Source organism: Indicator indicator, chromosome 21 (assembly GCF_027791375.1).
Source record: "Indicator indicator isolate 239-I01 chromosome 21, UM_Iind_1.1, whole genome shotgun sequence".
NCBI classification, from domain to species: domain Eukaryota; kingdom Metazoa; phylum Chordata; class Aves; order Piciformes; family Indicatoridae; genus Indicator; species Indicator indicator.
Window position 1 is genome coordinate 18,441,346 of NC_072030.1, and position 25,633 is coordinate 18,466,978.

The 25,633-nt window shown below is 47.3% G+C and overlaps 1 protein-coding gene across 1 annotated transcript in view; it reads right to left on the reverse strand.

The window, feature by feature from the left end:
• ABTB2 (ankyrin repeat and BTB domain containing 2) overlaps positions 1–25,633 on the reverse strand; it is a 120,092-nt gene that overhangs the window by 20,102 nt on the left and 74,357 nt on the right. Inside the window, exons 3-4 of the mRNA XM_054390478.1 lie at positions 22,637–22,847; positions 1,291–1,443 (exon numbers count right to left, since the gene is read on the reverse strand). Coding sequence (XP_054246453.1) covers positions 1,291–1,443; positions 22,637–22,847 — 364 coding nt within the window. The remainder of the gene's footprint in view (positions 1–1,290; positions 1,444–22,636; positions 22,848–25,633) is intronic.

Consider the following 25,633-nt stretch of genomic DNA (forward strand, 5'->3'; position numbering starts at 1 on the left):
CTGAGGTGAAAACTAGGATCCAACTGCAGCCAACAAACATTCAGTCATCTGAATGCACACCTCCACACTTGCCAACTAATTTAGCTCCCAGTGAGGTTTTGTGGGTAATGACTACCACCTCCCAAGTCACAGATGGGGAGAGGGAAATGTAGCAAAGAGCAAGAGCCTCCTTGGCTGCCAGAAGGGAAAGGTACAAAACAACAAAACCAGATCCAGGACTCCTGATTAAAAGCCTCTTGCTGCTTCTATTGCTCATGAAAAATGATTCCAAGAGTAATGGGGTATTGTTATCTTTTGGGGTGATCATTTCAGCACTTAAGAGCATGATAAAAGTATTGCTTAGTGTTATTAGTGTGTGCTGCCCACTCATTTAACCCATCTGGGGGACAAAACTCACTAAGGAACAAGAATTTACCTTGCACCAAGTTCAAGCAGTAACCCTCATATCAATCCCCCTGCTGAGCACAGCAACTTCAAGGACCACAAACCTGAACAGAACAGCTGTGATGTGCTAATGAATCAAGCTCATTACAAATCCCCCTTCAATATAAAAGGCATTCAAAGGTACTGATACTGTTCATCAAGGTATCTCAGAAGGCAAAGAATGATCTTGTAATTAAAGCTGAGGCATAAAAGGGACAAATATTTGTATTTCAGCCTCTGACTCAATCCTCCTATGTGACTTTAGGGCAACAAAGCTGCTGAAGGGTCTGGAGAACAGGTGAGAGTGGCTGAGGGAGCTGAGATTGTTTACTCTGGAGAAAAGGAGGCTGGGGGGAAACCTTCTGGCTCTCTACAACTCCCTGAAAGGAGGTTGGAGGTGGGGGTTGATCTCTTCTCACAACTGATAGAACAAGAGGAAAAGGCCTCAAGCTGCACCAGAGGAGGTTTAGGTTGAACATTAGGAAAAGCTTCCATACTGAAAGGGTTATCAAGACTGGAAGAGGCTGCCCAGGGAAGCCAGGGAATCACCATCCCTGGATGTATTTAACAGCTGTCAAGATATCTGCTCAAGGCTATGGTGTGGTAGTGGCCCTGCTAGAGTCAGGGTGAACTTGATGCTCCTGAAGGTCTTTCCCAGCCACAGTGATTCTGCAGCTTTTAGCAGGACAGAATCTTTCTACCCCAGCTGCAGCGTTTGGCCAAAGTCTCTTTATCTCCTGGACTACCAAAAGATGAAACATCTACCAGCTGTGTGTAGTGCCTTGAGATCTGGATCCCACGGACTACAGAAAGCAGGATATTGATGTGAGAATCAACTTAGCTGCTTGTAAAGCTTAGTGCACATACTTGAGCTGCCTGGGCTCGCAGTCCAGCCCAGGCAGGAGCAGTCTGGCTGTCTGCCTGACGTCATCACTGTCCACCGTGAGACTGCGCCGGTGCTCCGCGTAGGTGATGGCCACCCTCATCCACTCCATCAGTGGGGGCAGCAGCATGAAGGGGCTGTGAAGCAAGGGGAGAGAAGAAGAATTCATCATGGTTACCACTGGCTTGCTGTCTTGTACTTGCGGTGCACAAGGACACCTTGGCACAGATAAAACCTACTGAAAGAGGCCAGCTCCCAGCTCAGCCCCAGGGGCATGGCACAGCAGGTAGAAGGGGTTGAAATGGTTCTGCTTTGGTTGTTTGAATTGATTCTCACCTAAAATGTGGTCACACTGGGTTTGTGCAACACATTCCAACCTGTGGGCAGCTGGGGCTGGATATAAGGAACCTACACAAAATCACAGAACTGTTTTGGTTGGAAAAGCCAAAGGCTATCAGCTCCAACCAGCAGCCCAACACCACCATGGCCACTAAACCATGTCCCAGAGTTCCATGGCCACAGCAACCCCAGGGATGGGGACCCCACCACCTCCGTGGGCAGCCTGTTCCAATCCCTGGACACTCTTACAGGAAGAAATCTACATCTGCTATTAGCTACAGGTCAGATCCCCCCCAGCTCAGGTGGCCAAGTGCTTTGATTTAGATCAGGAGAGCTCTCATCTCAGGGCTGCAGCTTCTATACTGATGGTGTCTGATGATCTAGGTAAGGCTGCTCCCCTGCTCAGCAACACTGAAAACATTCCTGATTGTGCACTAACTCCATTGAGTTATCACTAATCTGATCACTCTCCTGCATTTCTTACATGCAGACCATGCCACAACTGACCCCCCCCCAGACCACAGCAGAAGTGTTGTAGCTGGTTGGATGTGAACTGGTTTGCCAGGGAGGAATGAGTAGGATCAGAGATAACTGAGCTGGAGACATCCCTGTGCAGGAACAAATGTCTCTTACTTAAACTGAAAGTAATTTGTGGCAAAGCAATTTATCTGTACAGCATCCAAAAGAATGAGGTTGCAGAGCAATCCAGGAATAGGAACAAGGTTCTCTATTAAAAATATATATAAATAAGGAATATAAATAATGTTCCAATAGCAACAACAGCCATTCTGGACAGCTGGGTTATGAAGAATGAGCACTGTACTGAGATCACACAATAATATATAGGAACCATAATACTCTCATACACAACACATCTCAGCATCCAGCCAGACTAATCCATTATTTGCTTAGTTTTCCCCCTAAGGATGCTTTGCCACCCTGATGGAAGGCTCAGAAGTGTCAGCTGTAATTGAAAACACCTTTCCCATTTCCAGTAAAGAATTTATATTAACACTGGGAGGGGAAAAAAAAAGAAAAAGTAGAAAAGCTCTTTTCATTTAAGCATTCAAAAGAAAATAAATGAGAGTAGAAGGTACCAATCCCTTTATCAAGTTGAGAGGGGCAAAGAAGACAGCTACCAGCAACTATAAAGTGATTTTGGCATTACTGAGAGGAGCTGATGCCAGAGAGGCGTTCTCTGAAACATGCATGTCTCTGTGTGCACACATGTGAGTGCAGGCACAGTAAGCAGCTCCAATCCCCTCAGAAACCATTTCCCACTAATGGGATTTGCCAGCAGAACTCCCTTTGTGTGACTTGGAACATCCTTCAGGGTGGAATAACTCCACTCTGTAAAACACAGGCCATCTGTTTCCATTTTGCTGGTTGCAAGGTGTGCTCTGAACTGCTGCCATTAGCTCTTTACAAACAAGTGCACTGTGTTCCCGCTGCTCCTTCTCTCCCCTGAGGAGAAAAGCAGCATCTGACTGAGCCTGGGCTGCTGCTGCAAGGCTGGCTTTAAGAGGGCATCTATTTACTGCTTTCACATCTATTTACTGCTTTTACCAGTCACGTCCATCCTTTAGAAACTCACCCAGCAGCCCAGCACTTGGAAGACTTTCAACTCTGGAAGCTGAAAGGCTTTCTGGACATGAGGAGGAAGTTCTTCACAATGGTGGGGGGGGAATACTGGAACAGGACACCCAGAGGTGTGGTCAAGGCCCCATCCTTGCAGACATTTGTGGTCAAATTTGGCCAGCCTGATCTGGTTGGAGATGTCCCTGTTGACTGCAGGGGGGGTGGACAAGATGACTTTTGAGGGTCCCTTTCTGCCCAATGCATTCTATGATTCTATGAAGCTGAACTTGAATCCCCAACCTGTTCAGGCTTCCTAACTTGTCTTAGACCCACAGGATGGGATGAATCCCTCCAGCACAGCCAGTCTGGAGCTGACTGCCTTCCCTAACAAGGAGCAGCCATCACCCACAGGCATTTGGGAGATGCTTTTCAGCAATCAGTCCCAGAGAACATCAACCCTTACCTGGCCTACAGCAGGGGCATTTACATGCAGGCATTTAAGAGAAGAGCCTAAATTAATTACCTAGACTCTCTAATTACACAGCAGAGCCTCTAGGATAGGCCTGAAAGCTCCTGAGATGTAGTGAGGCCAGAGAGGTAAGGTAAAAGCACCAGAATTAAAAGACTCAGATGGGGTGAAGAGATCAGGAGCAATGGAAAAACCTTACAAGGGACTCTGCCTATCCCCTTTTGTGGTAGGGAAGGTATTTGGGCCACATCAGAGCTGCCATGACACTTTCATGGGGAGAACACTGCTGCACAGAGAGTCATATGGATTGAGCACAGTCCTGAGCATCTTACTGGGGAACAAACCAAAACACCTAACACTGGGCAGCAGGAGACTGTGGGCAGCCAACAGCAAATACCATCCAGTCTGCACCAGAAATAACCTGGGCTCTGAAGGAATTTCCAGTCTGTAACAGATTCACATGTGCCAGGGTTATAAATGGCTTCCATGCACAAGCAGACCTTGAGGCTGGAAAACCTGGTTTGGGAGGAATGTGAAGGAGGGAGAAAGGCTTTTTTTTCTTTCTTTCTTTTTTTTAAATCTCAACCAATTTTTTCCAAAGCCAGGAAAACTCCCAGGCTCAACAGAGCTGAGCCCAAAGAAGGGCAGACTTTGGACCTCAAAATGAAATGGCAGGAAGGATGTTTTTCTCTTACTGCTACCCTGATTTGTCCCAACTCCAATTTCTATTTTTGCTCCAAAGACTTCACTTCTGTTGAAGGTTGCCAGCTTGAGGATGGAGTTTCTACTCTCCCCCCTAACACACACTCTTCTTTTACGCAACTCTTTCCTCTCTTCATCCTGTCAGAGTGGGCATGCCTGCAGGAACAGCTCTGGTTTACTTTGCCCACTGACACTGCATGAGCTCAGCCACCTCCTCCCTTGATCTGAGCAGGAGGAGATGCAGTGCAGCTGAAGGAAACCCCAAGCCTGGGCTGCACTGCACTAACAGTCAATGCAATTATTCTTTTTGCAGGAAATAAAAAAAATTATCCCTTTGGCCCTTACCCTGGGCATCTGTCTGCCTCCAGGGAAACACTGATCATTCCACAGGCTGAAAAACTCTGCAAGGGGAGAAAACCTTCATGGGAAATTAACTGGGAGGTGCTGCAAGCTAAAGAATTGATTTGCCTCTGCATTTCTGGCTGTGCCATGCTCTCTACTGTGCCTTTTCTTCTTCTGGACTTCCTGACGTTGAGAAGCATTTGGCAGCTCATTGAGCTCTGCACAATGAAGTGATGCAGCCTGGGGGACCTGGCAGCAGCTCCCGGGGGACATTCTCTCTTTGATGAGAGGAATGCCACCACTGCTTTGGGCAGTTTCTTGCCATGAAGTTGTCCTCAGTGCTGCCTCATGTAAACTGGGAAAGGACATGGAAGTGGAAAGTTAAGTAGGCACTGTTCATCTGAGAGACATCTGGGTAAAGAATCACATAAAGGTCTGACTTAGACTGGAGATTTTTTTTTTTTTTTAAGGAATAAGCCCCAAAGTCCTCCTGTGCACCTGCAAGTTCAGAGCTGTTCAGGGCTCCTGGGCAAGTACCAGACAATCAGCAGAACTGTGTAAGGGACAACCAGGTGGGGAGAAGGCTAATATGCAACAAAATGGTGACTGGTGTAGGAGGGAGGTTAGGAGATGATGTGGTGATTGGAGTTTTACACCAAGATGGAAAATCCCCACAGATGGCAAGCGAGTCAAACAGAAAACAGAGTGAATTCTCATGGCCTGGAGAAGGGAAAAGACTCTGAGGCAAGGCAGAGTACCCAAAACCTAAACTATGTCCTGTTGATGTGGAAAACAGCAACATATTTACAGTTGGGATTCTCAAACACTAAACCTTTCTTCAAGCAGCAGAGGAAAAAAAAAAATAAAATCACTCTCAGTCTGTAATTATATGTGAATTAAATAACAACAGAAATGGTGATTTAAAATAAAGATAAAGTCTTTGCTCCCAAAACACAACCAGCTTAAGCAGGAGTCACTCCTTTCAGATTCAAAATAATCTTCCTGAATTTGCTAAATCCTCCCACATTTAGAGAGGAAAGGCAGGAATTGCCATGCTGGATCTGATCCAAGAATCACAGAACTGTCAGGGTTGGAAGGGACCTCAAGGCTCAGCCAGTTCCAATCCCCTGCCATGGGCAGGGACACCTCACACCACAGCAGGTTACTCACAGCCACATCCAGCCTGGCTGCAAAAACCTTCAGGGATGAGGCTTCCACCACCTCCCTGGGCAACCTGTGCCAGTCTCTCACCACCCTCATGGGGAAGAATTTCTTCCTAACACCACCTCAGCAAATGCCATGCCTTTCAAAGGAGGCTGACCCAGATTTTCATGGAAAAGGAAGAAATTTAATCACAGCCAGCTGGCCTCAAGTTTCCTTCTGAAGTGCCCTGAAACAAGAACTGCCTCACATCTTGGAAGATAAAAGTCCTCAAGTTCTAGTGGATCATTATCAAGTTGCTAAGGTCCAGGCTTGGTTGTGCAACACCACAAACAGCTTAGAGAGTTACCCTTCAGTCAGACACCAGTGGAATGAAAACCATCTGGATAATATTATATTTATTGGGATCCTTTCTCCACTGAATCTGCCTTCACAGTGGTACAAGAATAGCTTCAGTCTGGAACTGGCAGCTCTGATCTTTCTTAGCAATCCTGCTAACCACAGACAGAAATAGCATCACCTTTTCCACCCTTGTCTGCAAAGAAAGAAGGTGCAGCATCAGACAGGTTTTACTTCATGCCAACTGCAAATCACAGTGAAAGCCAAATTCAAGCTCTCTAAACCCCCAAGAAGTCAGCATTAGGAACTCTGAACCTCAAAAAAAAAAAAAAGGCAGCCTGTGGTTTATTTATTATAATCACATTTTACAAACTTTGTTTTAGCAACAGGGGAAAAGATCCCATTTTCAGGCTGGAAAGGAGGAGCTGTGCAGCTCTGGAATGTGCCATGTGTCTCATTAGGAAAACATCTTTGGAACATCTACATGCCCTGGCAGAAGGAACTCTTGGTTTCCAGCCTGACAGAAAAGAATTAAAACCAACTTCAATTGTATGTAGTTGATGATAAGAGTCAGATAGACAAACACAACATGGCCATAGGTACATGGTCAAGGATGGGACTGCTTCCATCTGCCTCCCCCAGACACACCCAGAGCTGTCTGGTCCCTGGTGGGCACCATCAGCACACACCTCAACAGAGGAGACATGGAAGAAGGGAAACCACTGATCATGCTCCTCTTGCTCTACCCAACAACTTGGCATTCTAAAACTTGCCAGAAGCTGAAAAGAACTGCAAGCAATCTGGGAGATGAACTATTCTTGCCTGACTCTGGACCCAGTTGCAGCCTTGCCCTCAGCTAATGTACAGGTGGGTGCTGAATCACTCAAGAGCTCAGATGCAACTCTGAGGACTTGCTGAACCTCATAGCAGAGACAGAAAGCAGCACTTCCCATTGACCTCTATGTGCCAGCTGGCACCACCCAGCCTGCAGAGGTCAGTTCTACAGAGTTCTGAAGGGCCTGGATCTCAGCTCCCATCTCTGAGCAGCCAAGAGCATTCTCACATCATCACTGAGACAGAGACTCTTCCCACCACAGACCAGGCTCTGGCTGGGTCATTTCCATCAGATCTTCCCCAGCTCCTCAAGAAAAGGTGATCACCTTGGCTTGCAAGTCATTGTCACAGAATCACAGAATGGTTGGGGTTGAAAGGGACTTTAAAGATCACCCCCAAACTCTCTGCTATGGGCAGGGACACCTCCCACCAGCCCAGGTTGCTCAAGGCTTCATCCAGCCTGGCCTTGGATACCTCCAGGCAGGGGACACTTTATGAGGACAAAATGCTTTCTAGACAAGACCTAACCATGGCCCAGCCCTTTCACAGCAGTTCCTCTGAAGGAAGCAGTGCTGCTGCACACTGAGCAGGTGGGATGGGAACACATCTGCAGACCCCCAGAAAGGACACTTCACATCTGCATGTCCCTCAGAAGTGCCTGCCTGGCAGTCCTGATTTTACAATTTAAGTTTCTGAAAGCCCCAAGGTGCTTGTGCTGAGTTGCAAACTGCCTCAAAACTTCAACATCTACTCACATGGAATAAAATTATTTGAAAAGCTCCTTTGCGTCCTTGTTTTAAATGTGACTTAAAAAAAAATATTAAGTTAGCATCATTATCTAACAGCAATATGAAAAGAGAAAGGTTGTTCCTATGGACTTCCCAGGCTGGGCAGTGAAAGAGGTGCAGGGAATTTTGCAGGAGGTCCAGAAATATCTTTGGAGACTCAGTACCAGTGCCCCAGCCCACAGAGGCACAGAACTTGCCATGTGCAAGGATTCCTCCTGCAGGCAAAACACTGGCACAGTTTGGAGCAGGCCCTGAATACAAAGCACCTGCATCAAAGAAAGGAGCCTGTCACAGCTTGCTGTGCAGCAGCAGAGATACTCACCGGCAGGGAGCCAGGATGGGCTGAATGCTGGGCTTGGATTAGCCCTGATCCCGTGGGCAGGAGAGCCCAGGGGTAACTCCTCTGGTTCATTCCAGCAGCTATGCTGGCAAACCAAGAGAAGAGCTCACCACTAGCTGTGACCTGAGTTCTCTGAGGTCAGCACAGTGCTGAGACTCCTCCATCGTTTTTCCCCATTCCCCAAAGCACTAACAGGGCTGAGATAAGAGGCCCTTTAGTTCTGACTTCAATCTGATTTGTCAATGTGCATATGTTAAAACCATATGCTGAGGCTGCAGCCAAAGCCAATCTGCCAGGCTGACTCACAGGACTCATCTTCAGAGCCCAGCTGTAAAATCCTGGAGCTGAGCATGGCCCTGCTGCTGAAAACTCCCTGAAGCTGCTGGGTTACAACTGTGTGAACAAAGAGCCAGGAAGAAAAATAGTTGTATGCAGTTCTGGGATACTGAGAGGTGTGTTACTTAGAACTGCAAAAGTCTGTTCAGCTAAACAAAGACAATCCTCCCCAAAGCAAGGGTTCTCACAAGAACCAAGGGAAATGTTTACCATCTACCTGACAGCACAAGCCAAAGCTTAAGTGGTATTTCCAAAAGAGAATCTTTCAAACACAGAGTGATATTGAGAGGCTAAACATTTCAAGGTCAAAGAAGGATTCTTTCCTTTTGGGGACTAAGCAAAATTTGATGAAGTTTCTATTTTTGAGTGGCTGGAGTGATGTCAACCCTTCTGTGCCATGCCATGCCGCTGTGAGCATGGTCCTCTTGCAGCATCACTCTTGCCTGATGCCAACATCAGTGTTTTCCTAGAGACAGTCTAAGTCATCTTTTGGCTTTTGGGATCTGAGAAGTTCCAGAAACTACTTTAGCATGAAGGCAGGAGGGACACACCAGTACCTGTGAACAAAAAGAGCTGGTGTCATTATACAACCCTGAGTGTCATTATACAACCCACAGCTCTGGCTGCTGTAGAAGGTCCCCAAAAGAGCCAACATTTAAAAGTCCTCTTCCTGACTAGCAGGCAATTGAGCCCACAGCAGGCATCATTTGTGAATGGATAGGCAGCAGCCTCCTCTCTAAACCAGCACCAGGAAAGACACATTCTGTCCTCAAGGAAAGCTCCCAAAGAGGAGTAACATGACTGCTGGATGGAATGGATGCCAGTGTGGCATGGGTTTGAGGACTATTTCACAAGAGAACATTGCTTGTCCCACTGGCCAGCTGCTCAAGGAGCAGGTTTCATCTGTCCCTTAGAGGAGCTTCTGCTGTGTCCCTCAGTTCTTGTCTTGAAGTAACTGAAGAGCTGCTGTGCAGAAGTGAAGAGTGTTTCATGCAAAGATGTTTGGTGCCAGGGCTGAATGAATGGCTTTCTGGTTTTGACTGGGAAGCATGAGTTGTGTGTTTGCATTTTGCCTTAAGTTAAATAAGTGTAAGTGGATAAATAGGAGAAATAGTAACAGCTGTGTCCTGAATTTAAAGAGAACAACTGCTGGGATAAAGCCCATCCTATGCCAGACTAGGAATGTCCTCACTCTTCCATTTGGTGTTTAATATTGTGAAATCTCCTGATTTCAAACTCTTCATGCTTCAATCACTGTCATTTACATCAACGGTCTTACCCATGGACATGGAGGATCCTGTGCTGCACTAGGAATGGAACACAGATCCTGACAGGTGGACTTCACTGGCCAAGCATCAGGGAATGATATTAAATAGGACAGTGTCAAACATGCATCAGCTCTCACACCAAGTCCAATGTGCAATTATTCTTTTTCAACTTGGTGAGAAAAGTACAATAGAAAAATCTTCATCTGCTCTACACTTCTCATGAATGAAGCTTTCTGCCAACACCCAGAGCTCTGCCTCCCAAACACAAAGGAAGAGGAATCAAGAAACAAACCAATGAAAGATGTATGAAACATGTTAAACAAATACCTTTCTTCCCAGAGTTTTTACCTCAAAGGAACAAAATTGAGACATTTTCATTTGCCTTTCTTCACAGCAGGTACTCCTGAGCCCTGACTAACCAAGCTGGGCAGAGCCCAAGCTAGCACACAGCACGAGGCTAGGGCAAAGGCTCCTCCTGTCCAGTCAGCTGAAGTTATTTGGCCACTTAACCTGAGAGCATTTGGAGTGTCTCAACAGAGGGTTTAGCAGGCTAAAAGAATTTCCAATCTGAGCTAACTAAACTGTTGGAACTCCTTGCATAAAGAATGGGATGGCCAGTTGGAAAGCCACTTCAGGAACATTTGTTTCTGTTATGTTCTATCACATCAGCTCTTCAGAGAGCTTTCCTGAAGAGTTTGGCAGCCAGGAGAGGGAACTGAGCACTGACTACCTGACACAGTGCAGTGCTGCACAAAGGTAACTCTTAATCACTCAGTGATGCTGGAAGCAGCACAATTGCAATTAAGATACCTTCTAAGCAGATGACATTAGGCCTGGTAGCACTTCAGGCTAATGTGCTTATGTTCCTCTCAACCAGCTTAACTGCCTTCTCCCAGTACTGCATCATGGACATCTCATCCTTCCCTGCTGGAAAATCCTAGCACTTCTGAAGGTCTCAGAAGGACCTCACGTTTCTCTGAGAGGAACTTTTGCCTCTCTGAAGAAGTAGAAGAGGTGAGGAATAGCTAAGTGAATTCCTTACAGTAGCAGAGAGTTTTCCAGGCATAAAAGCTTAGAGCTTCTGTCTGCCCTCTCTGTTCTCTAGCCATTAGGAGATACTTTCTGACCCATGGAAGAAAGAGCTTGAGTGGAATCTCTCTACTGGAACTGAACTTCCCAGCAGCCTGACTCCAGACTGAAAATGCCACTTTCAGCAGCATCCCTCCAGAGGCACACTGCAAGAGCCAAACACACCTTGGTCTCTTCCCTCTCTCTCAAACACGTTAGACCAGCAGGCAGGGTATCAACACAAGGTTGCTGAGCCCCAGAAGCATCCACGAAGCTGAATCAGCTCAGACATGCAACTCATTTGAATAGGATTTGTCTTGCAGAGCAGACATGCTTGTTACAAGAGCCAGGTCAGCATTTACTGTACAAGCATGATGAAAACAGCAGGGGCTAGGGCCACCAGGCCATGGCAGCACAGGGACTCAGGTAGTTGTAGGATGAGGAAGTGCAAACTGCCAGGGTCTCCTTCAAAAAGGAAGCAAACCAGAGCCAGACCAAACCCCAGGGAAAGCTTAGTTCTAATCCCCACAGGGTCAAAGAGAAAGAAATTGTTGCTATTATCATAAATTATACCCAGAAATATTTACTCTTCAGAAGAGCTGAGCTCTTAGCTCTCTCTGGTAGAAAGATGTCAGGAACAATAGGAGCAAACCCCCACAACCTGCCAGCCCTGGCTGCTGCACAGCAAAAGCTCAGAATTGTCTTTTTAGTCACAGCAAGCCCCTTCCTCAGGAAACAGGCAGGTCCTGCAAGGGAGGGCTGCAATTCACTCCCATAGGAAACACATTAACTCCAGTTGGAATGTTCAGCAATTGCTGAAGAAGAAACTCATTGGCTTGTCACCATCATCATCCTCTGCAACATGCTCAGAACCTTCCAGCCACACCCACTGCTCTGCTCTTCTGTCAGTTACAAGAGCACTATGTTGGTACCATAGTACTACCTTTAAGGATCTAAGCCTAGGAAAATGGAAGGAAAATGGAGACAGGCTGAAAAAAAAGGAGCTAGGACCCCTCTAGCCCCTAGTGAGGCTGCTCCTAGAGTACTGCACCCAGGTCTGGGGTCTCCAGTTCAAGAGTGACAGGGAAGAGAGTCCAGTGGGGGCTACAAGGATGATCAGGGGCCTGGAGCATCTCTTAGGAAGAAAGGCTGAGAGCCCTGGCGCTGTTTAGCCTGGGGAAGAGCAGCCTGAGAGGGGATCTGATCAATGCTCAGCAAGAGCTGAAGGACCTGTGGGGGGCAGGAGGATGAGGTTGGGCTCTCCTCAGTGGTAGCCACTGATAGGACAAGAGACATCAGGTACAATAGAGAACACAGCAAGTTCACTTGAACTTAAGGAGAAACTTCTTTATTTTGGCAATGCTGGAGCCCTGGAACAGGCTCTCCAGAGATCCCTTCCAGCCCTCACCATTCTGTAATGCTTTGATATTAAATGACAGCAGACAAGCAAGTCAGGTAGAGAAATTGAGATTCTCAGTCAGTCTCAGGTGGAAAAAGAAGGCAGGAGACTTTGTCTTACTCATTTCTGTGTTTCTAGAAAGCCTCTTGAAGGACACATGCTCCCACAGCCTTGTTTTAAGTTTCCCTGCAATACTTTTTGTTCATTTTGGATGCTAGCTTTCTGCTGAGCCTTCTCATCATGAAACAGCCAACAACAAACACCACAAAGGGTGCCTACAGGCACTGAAGATTTCAGCTTGCACCAGCCCTGAGAAAGCAGGCAGCTCACTGCCAGGTTTTCCCCTTGTTTTTTTTTCCCCTCACTTTTTTTTTTTTATTTTAACAGATGGAAAGTGAAGAGCAGAAGCCAAGCACTTCACACAGACTACTTCACAGCAGTTACAGTGATTACTGTAGCTGCAGTTGTAGTAATTGCAGGGTGGCAGGACACACACACATGCACAGTAGCTGTCATCTCTTCATCACTGAACAAGACAGGCAAAGACCATCAATCAACACAGTTTGCAAACATTTCTACAACCAGGGCACGGTCACCAGAAATGTCTGAGGTCAAAGAGCCTTTCTGGGGATTTCCAGCAACCTCCAGTGGCTACTGCAAACTGCCTGGGAAAGCAGAATTAGTGGTTTCCAAACAAATGGTTTGTAACTGACAGGACAAAGACTGCTAAATGACTTAGGACTTCTCCAGGTAGGTAATCAGGACCACCTACTGCCTGCTGCCTGCCTGAATCACAGATTGGTTTGTGTTGGAAAGGACCTTTAAAAGGTCATCCAGACCAATCCTCCTGCAGGCAGCAGAGACATCTGCAACTAGAGCAGGTTGTTCAGAGACCCAAACAACCTGACCTAGACAGGTTCCAGACACAGGGCTGATACAGGTAAAAAACCTCTCCACTGTCAGTAGAACTACAGAAGTACAGATCAGTTGAGGCTTCAAGACACTCCTGGAGCTCAGTTAAGCAAAAAAGAGTTAGTTCCTTACTCCAACCCAGGGTCAGCTCGAGCAGGTTGCCCAGACCCATGTGGGATTGGTACTTTCAGGTGACCTGTCCCTGCTGCATCTGCAACACCTCAGACTCCTCACATTTAGCTGTGGACCCTCAGTGCATAAGCAGGGCAAGGCTTCAAGGCAGCCTAGGAGCCTGAGGTTTGGCAGATGGCATCACAGAGAGCCATTAGCTCTCTGTGTGCTCTTTCTTACCACCAGCATCAAGGCTGCTGGAGGGAGGAGGCAGTCTCTGTACTCTCCATTAAGTCTGCTCTGTGCTGTTCCATTTTGTGTACAGGTTTGCAGAGGATTTAAATAATCTGTTTGCACCACACCCCTGCTCTGATACAGAAAGATCAGAAGACACTTTGGAAGCTACTTTGGATGCACTCCAGTAACACTACAAATTACTTGCAGCCAGCAGTATAGAAGACAGGCCAGGCTGTCCCAGGTGTGAGCTACACACTTTGTTTATACAAACAACATAAAAGAGAGATGGGGGATGAAAATAATCTAATCCAGGGTAGACTGAACTGCCTGTTTCAGCAGTTGGATGAATTCACTCCTCAGGGTCTGCAATTAATTCCCTTCTCCACTGCCAAGGTCATCCCTCACATTCCAATTGCTGCAATCTTTAAACTATAAAGAAATGAAAAATTAAAAAAAGAAGAAAAAAGACACTTCAAAACACCTCAAGAGCTGGTGCCAGGCAAACTCAGGAATATTTCCAGGAAGCCAAAGATATCTACTGCCTGTCATCTACTGCCTTGAATGTGGCTTGGGTTTAATTCACTTCAGATACCCAATGGTTTGGTGCCCAGAGTAATTTCACCCTGGATTTCCCTTCAGGCTTTCAGTTAGGATGCCAGCAGGACATGTAGAGGAGTCCCACAAGCCCAGGCTCTGACTCTGTTAACCAGTCAGTAGTTTCTGAGCATTACTGGGGTTTAGTGGCTGAAGGTTACTGCTGAGCTATGTGCTGAGGTGGCACTGTGAAGAGGAAGGAAGGTGAAAGCTGCTCACCAAAGTGTGAGAAAGGTGCTGAGTTCCCCTGTTGAATGTTAGGTATTTCACTTCTCAAAACTGGGCAAAATGTTCCATATGCAACTGTTTAGTATGGGCTCAACATGAGCACCATCCTGCCCAGGGGCTGCAGTAGCACTGCCAGGGAATTGCTCAGGAATGCAGACTCACAGGGGTGGGAAAGATCCCCAAGATCATGGAGTCCAAGCATCCACCTGAGACCACCATGGCCTCTAAACCATGTCCCAAAGTGTCATCTCCACACATTTCTTGAAGAAGGCTTAGTGGTGACTTGGGATCTTAAAGATCTCTTTCAACCCTGACAATTCTGTGATTTGAGGAACAGTTAATTTTAATCAGCAGATAGACCTGGAAACAGATTCTTGGCCTCTGACATAAGGCTAGTCACTCCAGCTTCCTTGTAAGCACCTCAAAAATCACAGTTAAGTCTGAAACAGGCAAAACCCCCACGGTAACAACTTCTCTCCTTAGTGCTGGTGAAGGAAACTGATCTCTGCTCATAGCCTTCTTCTAAGAAGTTTACCAACAGCTTGCAGCAATAGCAAACAAAGAAGGACACGTTTTTTGTTTCATAGAATTGTCAGGGTTGGAAGGGACCTCAAGGCTCAGCCAGTTCCAATCCCCTGCCATAGGCAGGGACACCTCACACCACAGCAGGTTGCTCACAGCCACATCCAGCCTGGCCTTAAACACCTCCAGGGATGAGGCTTCCACCACCTCTCTGGGCAACCTCTGCCAGTCTCTCACCACCCTCATGGGGAAGAACTTCTTCCTAACATCCAATCTGAATCTCCCCACTTCTGGTTTTGCTCACTGCCACATCTTTCTGTAACCACCTTGCTGACTTCAGGGCTATTCTGGGTGGATTTCAGTACTGCTAAGCACCAGGCTCTGATTAGAGCATTATTCTCTCCCAAGGCAAATGAATCAGGATCTAATGAATGATTCTTATGTACCTATTCTGGACTGGTGAGGCAGCTGTAGATAAAATGGAAGGTATTAAAATCTCTCAGACAAGAGGTCTCAGAACTTATTTTACTGCAGACCTTTTCAAAGGGACAGCTCATGGAACTAAGAGTATCAATTTCTGTTCCTGATGCAGCCTGGTAACAATGAGACACAGCTATAAAATACAAGAATTCAGACATAAATACATTAAATTTGAATTATGAAAGGCTAGGCCACAGATAAATCTAAAAGACAGACAATGATGTAGCTATTGCACTTAAAATTCCATAAAGCTGCAGTTAAAAAGAGTAGAGGGGAGGAAAAAAGCCTCATGACAGATCAGTGAGAGTCTGGAAACATCCATCTGGAGAAAAGATTTGTCCTGGACAGCCTCAAGCAGCCCTGAAAGCAGTGATATGTCTCAGTGATGCTCTCTTCTTGGGGATGCTGAGGATGAAGCTCAACACAGGTAGCAGGGCTCTGCAGGAAATTCCTGATTTTCTTTCTTTTCCTGCCAGCTGGATGCCCATGCAACAGAGAGCAAGATTTTTCTGGAGACAATTCCCATTAATAACTGGGACTTGAGTATTTGCTGTAATAGGAATTGATATTGCTGTAGAAATTGGATCCATGGAACTAAACTCCTCCTGTCCCAAGCAGTTCCAGAAGGAACATTTATTTGTGCCAGGGATTTTCTGAACGTGGGGGGAAGAAAGCAGTTAAGTGTGAGGGAGAGCTGAAGGCTCTGATTACTTCTAATGGTGCACCTAGAGGGAATCAAGTCAGAAGGAACTAAGCAAAACTAAAGCAATGCTTTTTCAAAAGGTGTGGTGAGGAGGTGGATTCAGAAAAAGCCACAGCACAAAAGGCTCTGAAAGAAGGTTGCAGTGAGGTGGGGGTTGGTCTCTTCTCCCCAGTCTCAGGTGATAGAGCCAGAGGAAATGGCCTGAAATTGTGCCAGGGGAGGGTTAGGTTGAAGGCTGGAAAAAATGTCTTTGCTGCAAGAGTGGCCAGGGACTGGAACAGGCTGCCCAGGGGGGTGGTGGAGTCCCCATGCCTGGAGGTGACCACGTGTGGACACTGCACTTGAGGACATGGTTCAGTGGCCATGGTGCTGTTAGACTGATGGTTGGACTCCAGGATCTTAGAGGTCTTTTCCAACACAAACAATTTTATGATTCCGTGATTCTAACCACTGCAAAATTCTTGCTAGGGAAACTGCCAGAAAGCTCTGGAAAGCAGCACTGTAGGAAAGCAGAAGAGAAACTCCATGGAGATTCTTTTTCTCTCAAGAGAAGTCAATAGTTTGCCTCTGATGTATCTGAGGAGATATTGAATTTCACAAAGTATGAAAATAAAGTAGGATCAGGAGGCCATGGTGCTGCTCAGTCTGGTCTGGGCATGGATGAGTTTGAATCTAAGAGCGTAACAGGCCAGGAATCAAACCTGATCACAACTGACCCCAGGGATGTTTGGACAGGATTCTAACACTATCAGGAGCTATTAATTCTGTTCTATGCCTGTTTCCACTCTAGCCAGGATTACCTTGCATTGTACAATCCAAGACCAAAAAGATGAAGTTTTCTAGCCAATGCCCATTTAAATCAACAGCTCAGCTGTCAGCAGAACACAGCAGTTGAGCAAACACCACTCAGAAATAGCATGGCAGGGCTACAATCCTTCCTTCTGCCAAGGTCAGAGGCACTTTTCATCCTTTCCCAATAAAGAATCTTTCCAAGCAGGCACTGCTGGAAATAGTCCACAGAGGGAAAACCCAAGAGAAGAGCTCAGCTCCATCCTCCTGCTGCCCAGCTAATGTGGCACAAGCAAGCAGGCACTCATCCATTTCTAGAACCTCCTGAAGAATATGGTTTGGATGCTGTGTCGGTGTGAGCTGAAATTCCCCCCCCCCCCCCCAACAATAACCAGGCTAGCTCAGTCTGGAAGCAAATGAAGGCTGTATTTACAAGCAGAGTCTAAAATCTACAATGAAATGCAATGAATATGTACAAATATACAAAATTCACAACATTCACAAATATATGCAATCAACAGAAAAGCACAACCAAGCTCCCTTTGCTTCCCCCCAAGGGGACCCTCCCAAAGGGGCCTCTCTCTCTCCCAGGAGCTTCCCCCCAGATCCCCCTGGACAGAGAAGCAGAGTTAGTTAAGCAGAAAGTTGTTAACTTAGCTGCCAAGGTCAGTGTGTTATCTTCAGCCAGAAGAGAAGAAGAAACAGCAGCCAGACAGCCCAGCAACTGCCCCCACTGCAGAACGCAGAATGTGCAGAGTGCCTACTTTGTTTTGGGTAATAGTTCTTAAACATTTCTATCTATCCAATGGAAGTGTTTAGAACAATCGTTATTTTGCTTTCTTACACCCAATAGTGACTTATTTACATTCTTTCACTTTCTCTGTTCTGAACTTTGCAAGGAAAAATTAAAAAGACAGTTTCAAACCATCACAGATGCTTATCCACAGGCCCTGGATCATGGGAGGTAACAGCTGTCATGGGAGCAGAAAAACTTTTAGGTCCCTTGGGTGCCCCTCCATACAATGTTCACTTTGTAGGTAAGAGCCATCCAGCTCAAGCAGAAGGAGCAGCAGCCTCCTCCTGAAGGTTTTCATGAGACAAGGGAGAAACAGTGAGCCCAGCTTTGAATACAATCACATCACAAACCAGAGTCCTCTAGGGAAGTGGTAAACCTGAAGCAAGGTTTCTAGGTGCTGGAAAACAGAATGAAGATTTCTCTTCTTTACAAGGTGGCCCAACTGGTGGCCCTTGGCTTGTTGCAGTGTCCACAGCTTTTCCAGCTGCAGAGCTCTGAATTTCCATCAGACTGGCCTAGCCCCAAATTTTACTGCTGGCAGCTGACAAATCCAACATCATCCCTGGAATTTCAGCAGCATTTTCCTGGATTTTTCCTGACAGTCAGATGGGTATAGGCTCTGTGCTTCTGCTGATGTAAATTGTTTTATACTGACTGACATTTGGACACCAAACAATGCACCAGCAAGCTCAGAGAGATGTAAAACCTGGCACATGGATGGCTAAGGACAGGGTCAGATCCATGAGAGTCACAGGACAAGGGGCAATGGATACAAACTCCAGCACAGGAGGTTCCACCTCACATGAGGAGGAACTTCCTCACTGTGAGGCTCACAGAGCACTGGGACAGGCTGCCCAGAGAGGTTGTGGAGTCTCCTTCACTAGAGGCTTTCCAGCCCCATCTGGATACCTTCCTGTGTGACCTGTGCTGGATTCTCTGGTCCTGATCTGGCAGGGGAGTTGGACTCGATCTCTTGAAGTCCCTTACAACCCCTGGCATCCTGTGAGGCTGTGATGGACAAGCCCAGAATCACTTTCAGAACATTCTACAGACCAGCAAAATCAACAACAGGCCAACACAACTTACAGGTGTTTAAAGAAGGTATCTGGAAGAGGAGGAAGCTCAGCCAAGCAAAGACACAAACTGCTCAGCTACACAAGGAAGCAGGAGCCAACCTTTTTTTGCCTGTTCTGAAGCATTAGATCCTACACACTTTGCTACCTAGTCAAAAAGAGATGGGATGAGGGCAGTCAATGTTGTGTTGGTTAACCTAGGGCAGAGTAGTCCACCCAGTTGTAAAATGCCACCACTGCACTGACCTCCAGTTGTGCTCCTCAAGGAGCAGACCAACACTCCTTAAGCTAAGTCTCACTGACAGAAGAGAAAAGCTTTTATATTCCCCTTGGGGAAAAGTGATAAAGAAACTTCATTTACCTTTGGATGGCCCTTCTCAAGACCCAGTATCCCAAAGAATTCCAGCAAATGTGCTCTGCTGCTCTGGGACATGATCTCAGCCTGTGGAGTGCTCCCAAGCTCAGCCAGCTTGACATAAGCAATAGGAAAAAAACCCAGACCAGAAAGAGAGCCCAGAGAGGGGGAGCACCACTTTTCTGCTCACTCTTTGTTGTCCCAAACCACACTGTTTGACCCCTGACACCATAACAGTGATCTCAGAAACTCCCAAAGCCTGACTACCCAGCAGAGAGACTTTTCTGTAGCACAAAGGTAGATGTGCTGTCTGATGACACAGACAAGCTGCCAGCCCCCAAGTGTGTATATGCTGTGGAAAGCAGCTTGCTCTCACCTCAGGGTCTAATTCCTTTGCCAAAGTGTTGCACAAGTGGCACTCTGTGTTTGCACTTCCTCAGGTGGCCTATTTGACACAAAAGAGCAGCTGGTTTAGTGTCCATGCAGTGCATAAGATCATTTGGGGGTTCCAAGTGGGTCCTGGCTTGGTCAAACATCCAGGGACTGCATTCATTGTGGAAGAGTTTCCTATCTTGTGGCTAAAATGCCTCTCTGCTTTCTCTCCAATCCTGCCTCCTCTTCTGCTGCTGCAATGCCTTTACCTGGAGGGAAATATCAGAACCAGCCATAACCAACCCACAAATTTCCTGCAGTTTCAGTCTATTGGTGTCCCAAACTATTTGCTTGCTAGGAGCCAAAAGAGAAAGGTCTTCAATCTGCAAGCTCTGGAGATGACTGCATTCACTTCACTCCTGCAGGACACTTTTACTCACCTCAAGTCTTCAGCAGCCAAGGTGTAGAGCATGGATAAGGCACAGAGCTGGCTCTGCTCAAGGGGTGCCTTGCACCCCTAAGTGCAGAGTGTGTCTTTTCATACCTTGTACAGTCTGCTGCAGGCTAAGCTGAGCAGCTCGGTGAGGTTTTTCACAGCCCTTTATGGCACATGAAGCCCTCCATCACCCATGGGTTCAGAACTATGCTGCCCTCACCTGTGCAGACCACCCAGCCCCTGCAGTGCTCTGATTCCCACAGCACTTTGCATCAGTGTGACATGCAGAAAGCTTACAAACAGACAGCCAGGCAAGGAGGACAGAAGGTTGCCAGGTCTCCAGATGGACTAAACAACCTCAGCTCCTTCCACAGATCTTCCCAAGATCAGCTTTTACCACGTGTGCAGCTCTCAGAGCCTCTCCTTGCCCAGGAGTGCTGTGCAGCAGTGCTATCACTGCTCCCACAGGAGCCTGGGGACTGTAGCACAGGTCAGCACTGCTGTCCTTGCTTGTGACCCAGATTTTGTCAGCTGCACACACACTGGGATTGCATTGCACATGACAAGGGTGTTCCAGAGAGCACAAAGGCACAAAAGAGCAGCATGGGATCCGCAGCTGATTGAGCACAGCTCAGGAGAGAATGAAAGAACTGAGCTGCAAAGCCTCTCCAAGTCACGTTAGGTCAATGTCCTCATCTGTCATGCCACGAGTCCAGCTCCCCACACACAGCCTCAACTATCTCTCCTCTTAAGCTATGACAAATCAACTGTCTCCTGCATGAAGTGCAGCTGGCAACATGTGCCCAGCTGGCTATGCTAAACACAGTGCCCAGAGCTCAGTACAGCCAGACTCATACAACCACTACCTTGGAGCAAATGCAAGGGAGGCTTGGATGTTAATTTTTGCTCTGCTGGGCAGTATTCGTTTCATTTCCAGGTTTCATAAACTTTCAAAGCCAATTCACAGGCTCACAGGATGTCAGGGGTTGGAAGGGACCTCAGGAGATCATCAAGTCCAACCCCCCTGGCCAGAGCAGGACCAGAGAATCCAGCACCAGTGGCACAGGAACACATCCAGATGGGGCTTGAAAGTCTCCAGAGAAGGAGACTCCACAACCTCTCTGGCCAGCCTGTTTAACCTGATAGTCCTCAGGTTCTCTTTTTCCTCTAATGTCAGGTTTTGCTCTGTTTTAATATGCCCTCTGTAATTTCCTTTACAGCTAAGCACTGGTCAGAAAATAAAGAATGGCAGAAATTTCCCTTACACCAGCTGCACAGGATCTAGGGAGGATTTTAAAACAAAATAGAGTTGCAGCCTGCACTCCAAAACCACTCCAATGAACCATGTGAAAAGCATTGTTTGGGAGCAATTGGAGAGAAACCTGCACTCCTGATTTAACTCATTTATTATCCTCAGTGTACAAAACAAGTAGCTGCAGCAACATCATCATACTGAGAGCACTGAAAAGAACACAGCACAGGAGGGCTTCATCTACACTTCTGATATATGAGCAAGTCAGCAGCTTCAGCTGACAACTGTGGGAACTGGAGGTCCAACCTCACAGAATCTGGCCTCACAACATCTCTCTTTTTGCACAGTGAGCAAACATGAAACACAAGACCAACCACCTTGCACCGGGAATTTGATGGAGATTAGTGATCCCAAAAGGGCTCTGAGTCTCTTCCGATTCCTATTTTATTCAACTTCACTGAATTCATAGAACTGTTAGGTTGGAAGAGACCTTTGAGATCACCAAGTCCAACTGCTCACAATCCCAGCACTACTACTACACCACTACACCTAAACCATGCCCAAGAGCACCACATCCAAGCATCTTTTAAAACTCCTCCAGGAATGGTAACTCCATCACCTCCCTGGGCAGCCTGTTCCAATGCCTGAGAACCCTCTCTGGGAAGAAAGTTTTCCTAATACCCAACCTGAACCTGATTTCTGAGCTGAATGTAAAACTGGATATGCATTTCAAATGGGAAACTTAAGAAGTCTAGAGAGACAGGATGCAACTGCAAGGCAACCAGATACCAGTCTGCCTTGGAGCTGAGGAGCTGCCTGACCTGTCCAGGAACTCCAGCTGTGACCAGGGCTCTGAGACTGCCACCAGCCCGTCAGGTGGACTGCCAAGGAGCTGGATAGGAAGGAAACCAGGGAGGTTTCCACCAGAAAACTACATCCCCCTGGAAAGTTTCTGCCCACTCTAATAATGGGACCTGCTTTCAGAGTTAGTTCAGGTGCTGGCAGAAGGCAGAGGGCCCCACTGCACTACTCTCCCTGGAGGTGCTTGCTCCCTATACCAGACACACAGCGTAAACTCAAGTCACCCTTAAGAAAGATGATCACAAATCCCTCCAAACCTTTCCACAGCAAACGAGGCTGCTTTTCCTGAGAAGGCTGACAATTGTTAATTGGTGCTATTCAGAAAGTAACATTTTCTTTGGTGAGGTCTTTACTGCTTTAGGCAACCACATGGACTTTTGGCAGCCTCTCTGGCCAAGCCTTGTTGGCAGCAGCAGGACTCTGCCTCGCTCGGAAAGACTGCATGAAAAAACAGCTCTCACTTTCCAGTCCCGGCTCCAAGGCTTCGTAAACTTGGCCCTGCTGACCACAGAGCCTGGCCTGGCTGCAGGATCACTGCTGGCTGCCAGGCAGCAGTCCCCAGCACTGCCCTGCACACGGAGCGCTCGGCCCAAGGAGAGCTTCGCAGCTGAAGTGCGCGCACGGCGCGGCCGAGCGACCAACTCACCGCTCGTTGTTCAGTGTCATTCGGGGAGGGTCCAGGTTGGGGTTCTCCATGGACTCCATCTGAGGACAGCGCAGGAAGTAGTAGAGGGTGTGGAGAGCATCAGGAGCCCAGGAGATGGGTTGCTGCTGCCGGGGCTGCCGCATGGGGCTCATGCCTGGGCGGACGGTGTTCAGGCACTGCATGTGGTGCATGGCTCGTGACACCAAGTCACCTGCACAGAGAGAAAGAAGGCAAAAGCATCTCTTGCACTGCTCAGCCACTCTGCCCTTAGCTCTGCTCTTCTGAGCTAACCAAATGGCTTGTGTGGGTGCACATCATCTTTTTCCTCCAAAAAGCCATCAGCTGTCCCCAGTCTGTGACCCTGCAGGTGTCCTACAGCAAACCTAACTTTCTTTCAGGTGACAAGCTCCTGGTTACAAAGCACGGAGTGAAACTTCTTTCAGTAACCACAGGTTCAGAACAGTTTAACAGTGATTTTTCCATCCTGCTCCATTGCTGGGTTTCTCCTCTTGCCAACCACGCACACCAGCTCCTGGCTGCCTACAACACCTCCTGATATCACAGCTGGAGCACTGTGTCCAGTTCTGGGCTCCCCAGATCCAGAGAGACAGGGAACTGCTGGAGAGAGTCCAGGGGAGGCTGAAAAGCTGCTGAGGGGCCTGGAGCATCTCTGTGAGGAGCAAAGGCTGAGAGCCGTGGGGCTGAGAGCCTGGAGAAGAGCAGCCCCAGAGGGGATCTGAGCAATGCTCAGCAAGAGCTAACAGCTGGAGGGTAAGAGGATGGGGCCAGAATTTTGTGCCCAGTGACAGCACAAGGGGCAGTGGGAACAAACTGGAATCCAGGAGGAAACATAAGGAAGAATATAAGGAAAAACTTCTTTGCACAGGCTTCCCAAAGAGGTTGTGGAGTCTCCTCCTTTGGAGAGCTTCCAAATGCCCCTGGCCATTGTGCTCCTGGGCAAGCTGCTGTGGGGGCCCTGTTTTAGCAGTGGGGGTTGGATTGAATGATCTCCAGAGGTCCCTCCCAACCCCACCATGCTGGGATTTTGTGGTATGCCCAAGATGGGAGCCCAGCTTTCACAAGGCAAATCCAGCAGCACCAGTACAAATCCTGTCCTCTCATCACCAGCATCACCATCTTATGTTATGAGATTGTTCCCCCATCTGTCAGCAGGGCTGTGATGTTCTACCCTCCTACCCAGGCACCTGGGACAAATTAATGATCTGTTCAGTATAGAAATCTCTCCTTTTAGGGGCCTGCTTCTCTCACCCTTACTCCAGCTGCAGGTTTCTCCAGAACAAGACCTGACTCTCCTGTTCAAAAGCCAATCTTCATCATGCTGACTGCCACAAGCTGGCCAGAAACTCGCCCATGAATCTTTTAAGAAGTTGAATCCAGGAGCTTTCTGAGCTGCTCAGTCCCCTTGGTCTTTGAACTTGAGCCAAACAGCCTCTGTGTCAGGGTACCGGTGGACTGGAGGAGGTCTGGAAGACCCTGACCTGTATTACACAGCTTCTACTCAGGATTTTAAGATTGCAGATGTTTAGGAAGTTCACAGAGCAATGACCCACAGACTGCAGCTCTACAGCCACATCAAGCTGGTCTTTGTGCAAGAAGCTGTTTTGGGCACACCCTGTTGACTCTCCTTTTATTGTGGTGCATTACAAACTCTCAAGAGCTTTGCAATGAAGACTTCAGACACTACACCTTTGAGCAGTGCAACTACCATCCCAGAGAGCTGAGGGATCACTATACACAGCTAGGATCTACTTTTTCCCTCGGGACAATCCTCTGTGCTTTATGTTTTGCAGTCCCCTAAAATCCTCACAGGAAATCTTACTCTATTGTGTCCTACAGTTACAATACTGGGAAAGGATGGAACTGAAATAGTTGCCCCATCACAAAGGTGGTTCCTGAGAAACGACCCCAAAATTAGCTGTGACATGTGCCTTAGTCTGGAATTCCTAGGAAGTTATTTTTAGTTCATTGACATCTAACAGCAAATTTTCCAAACAGCCTCCAGCTGAACAGGTTAGGAAGAAAGCTCCATGTCTGAACACAACTTGAGAGAATCACAGAACTGGGTCAGCTGGAAAAGACTCCTAGGATCATCCAGTTCAACCATCAACCTAAGACCACCATGGCCATCAAACGATGTCCCAAAGTGCCATGTCCACATGTTTCTTAGACACCTCCAGGGATGGTGGCCACCCTGGGCAGCCTGTTCCAGTGCCTGACCACTCTTGCAGCAAACAAATTTTTTCCAGTCTCCAACCTAAACCTCTCCTGGCACAATTTCAGGCCATTTCCTCTCCTCCTATCCCCTGATACTAGGGAGAAGAGACCAACCCCCACCTCACTGCAACCTCCTGTCAGGGAGCTGTGGAAAGCAATGAGGTCAGTGACCCAGAGTGCTGAAAATCTCAGTGGGACACTTGTTTGTTGCACAGTACATTTGGTTTGAGGACCTACTTCGGAAAGTAAAACCTTCTAACATCTCTGCCTTCCCCCTTAGGTAACTCCTGACTCTCCAGAAGCTCCACATTTTAGGCCTATTGTGAATCCTCTGTACAGTCAGGGCAGAAATTCATCTGGAATTCAAATTTTCAGTTCAGAGTAACGTTCCTTCTCCCTTGCACACTCACCCTCTTTATTTTTTTGGCAATGTGCAGCAACTTAAAAAAAAAAAAAAAAGAAAAGAAAAAGGTGGGGATAAAAAAAAGTAGGCAACTGTATCAGGAGATCTATTCACTAAATGTAATGCCCAAGCTGGCCAGAGCAGGGACATGAGAAGAGAAAGAGGAAGCTGTATTCAATCTCAGGCCTATGCTACAAATGTTCTCTTGTGTTCCAGAATAAACAGAGGTGTGTTCAAGGAATCTGAAAACCTCAAATGAAGGCAGGTTGCAAAATAAATGGTGAAAGCCACAAGCTTCTTGCTGGCCCTGACACTCATTAGCATTCAGATGGTGGAGGCTAAGAAAGTGATGCCAGCAG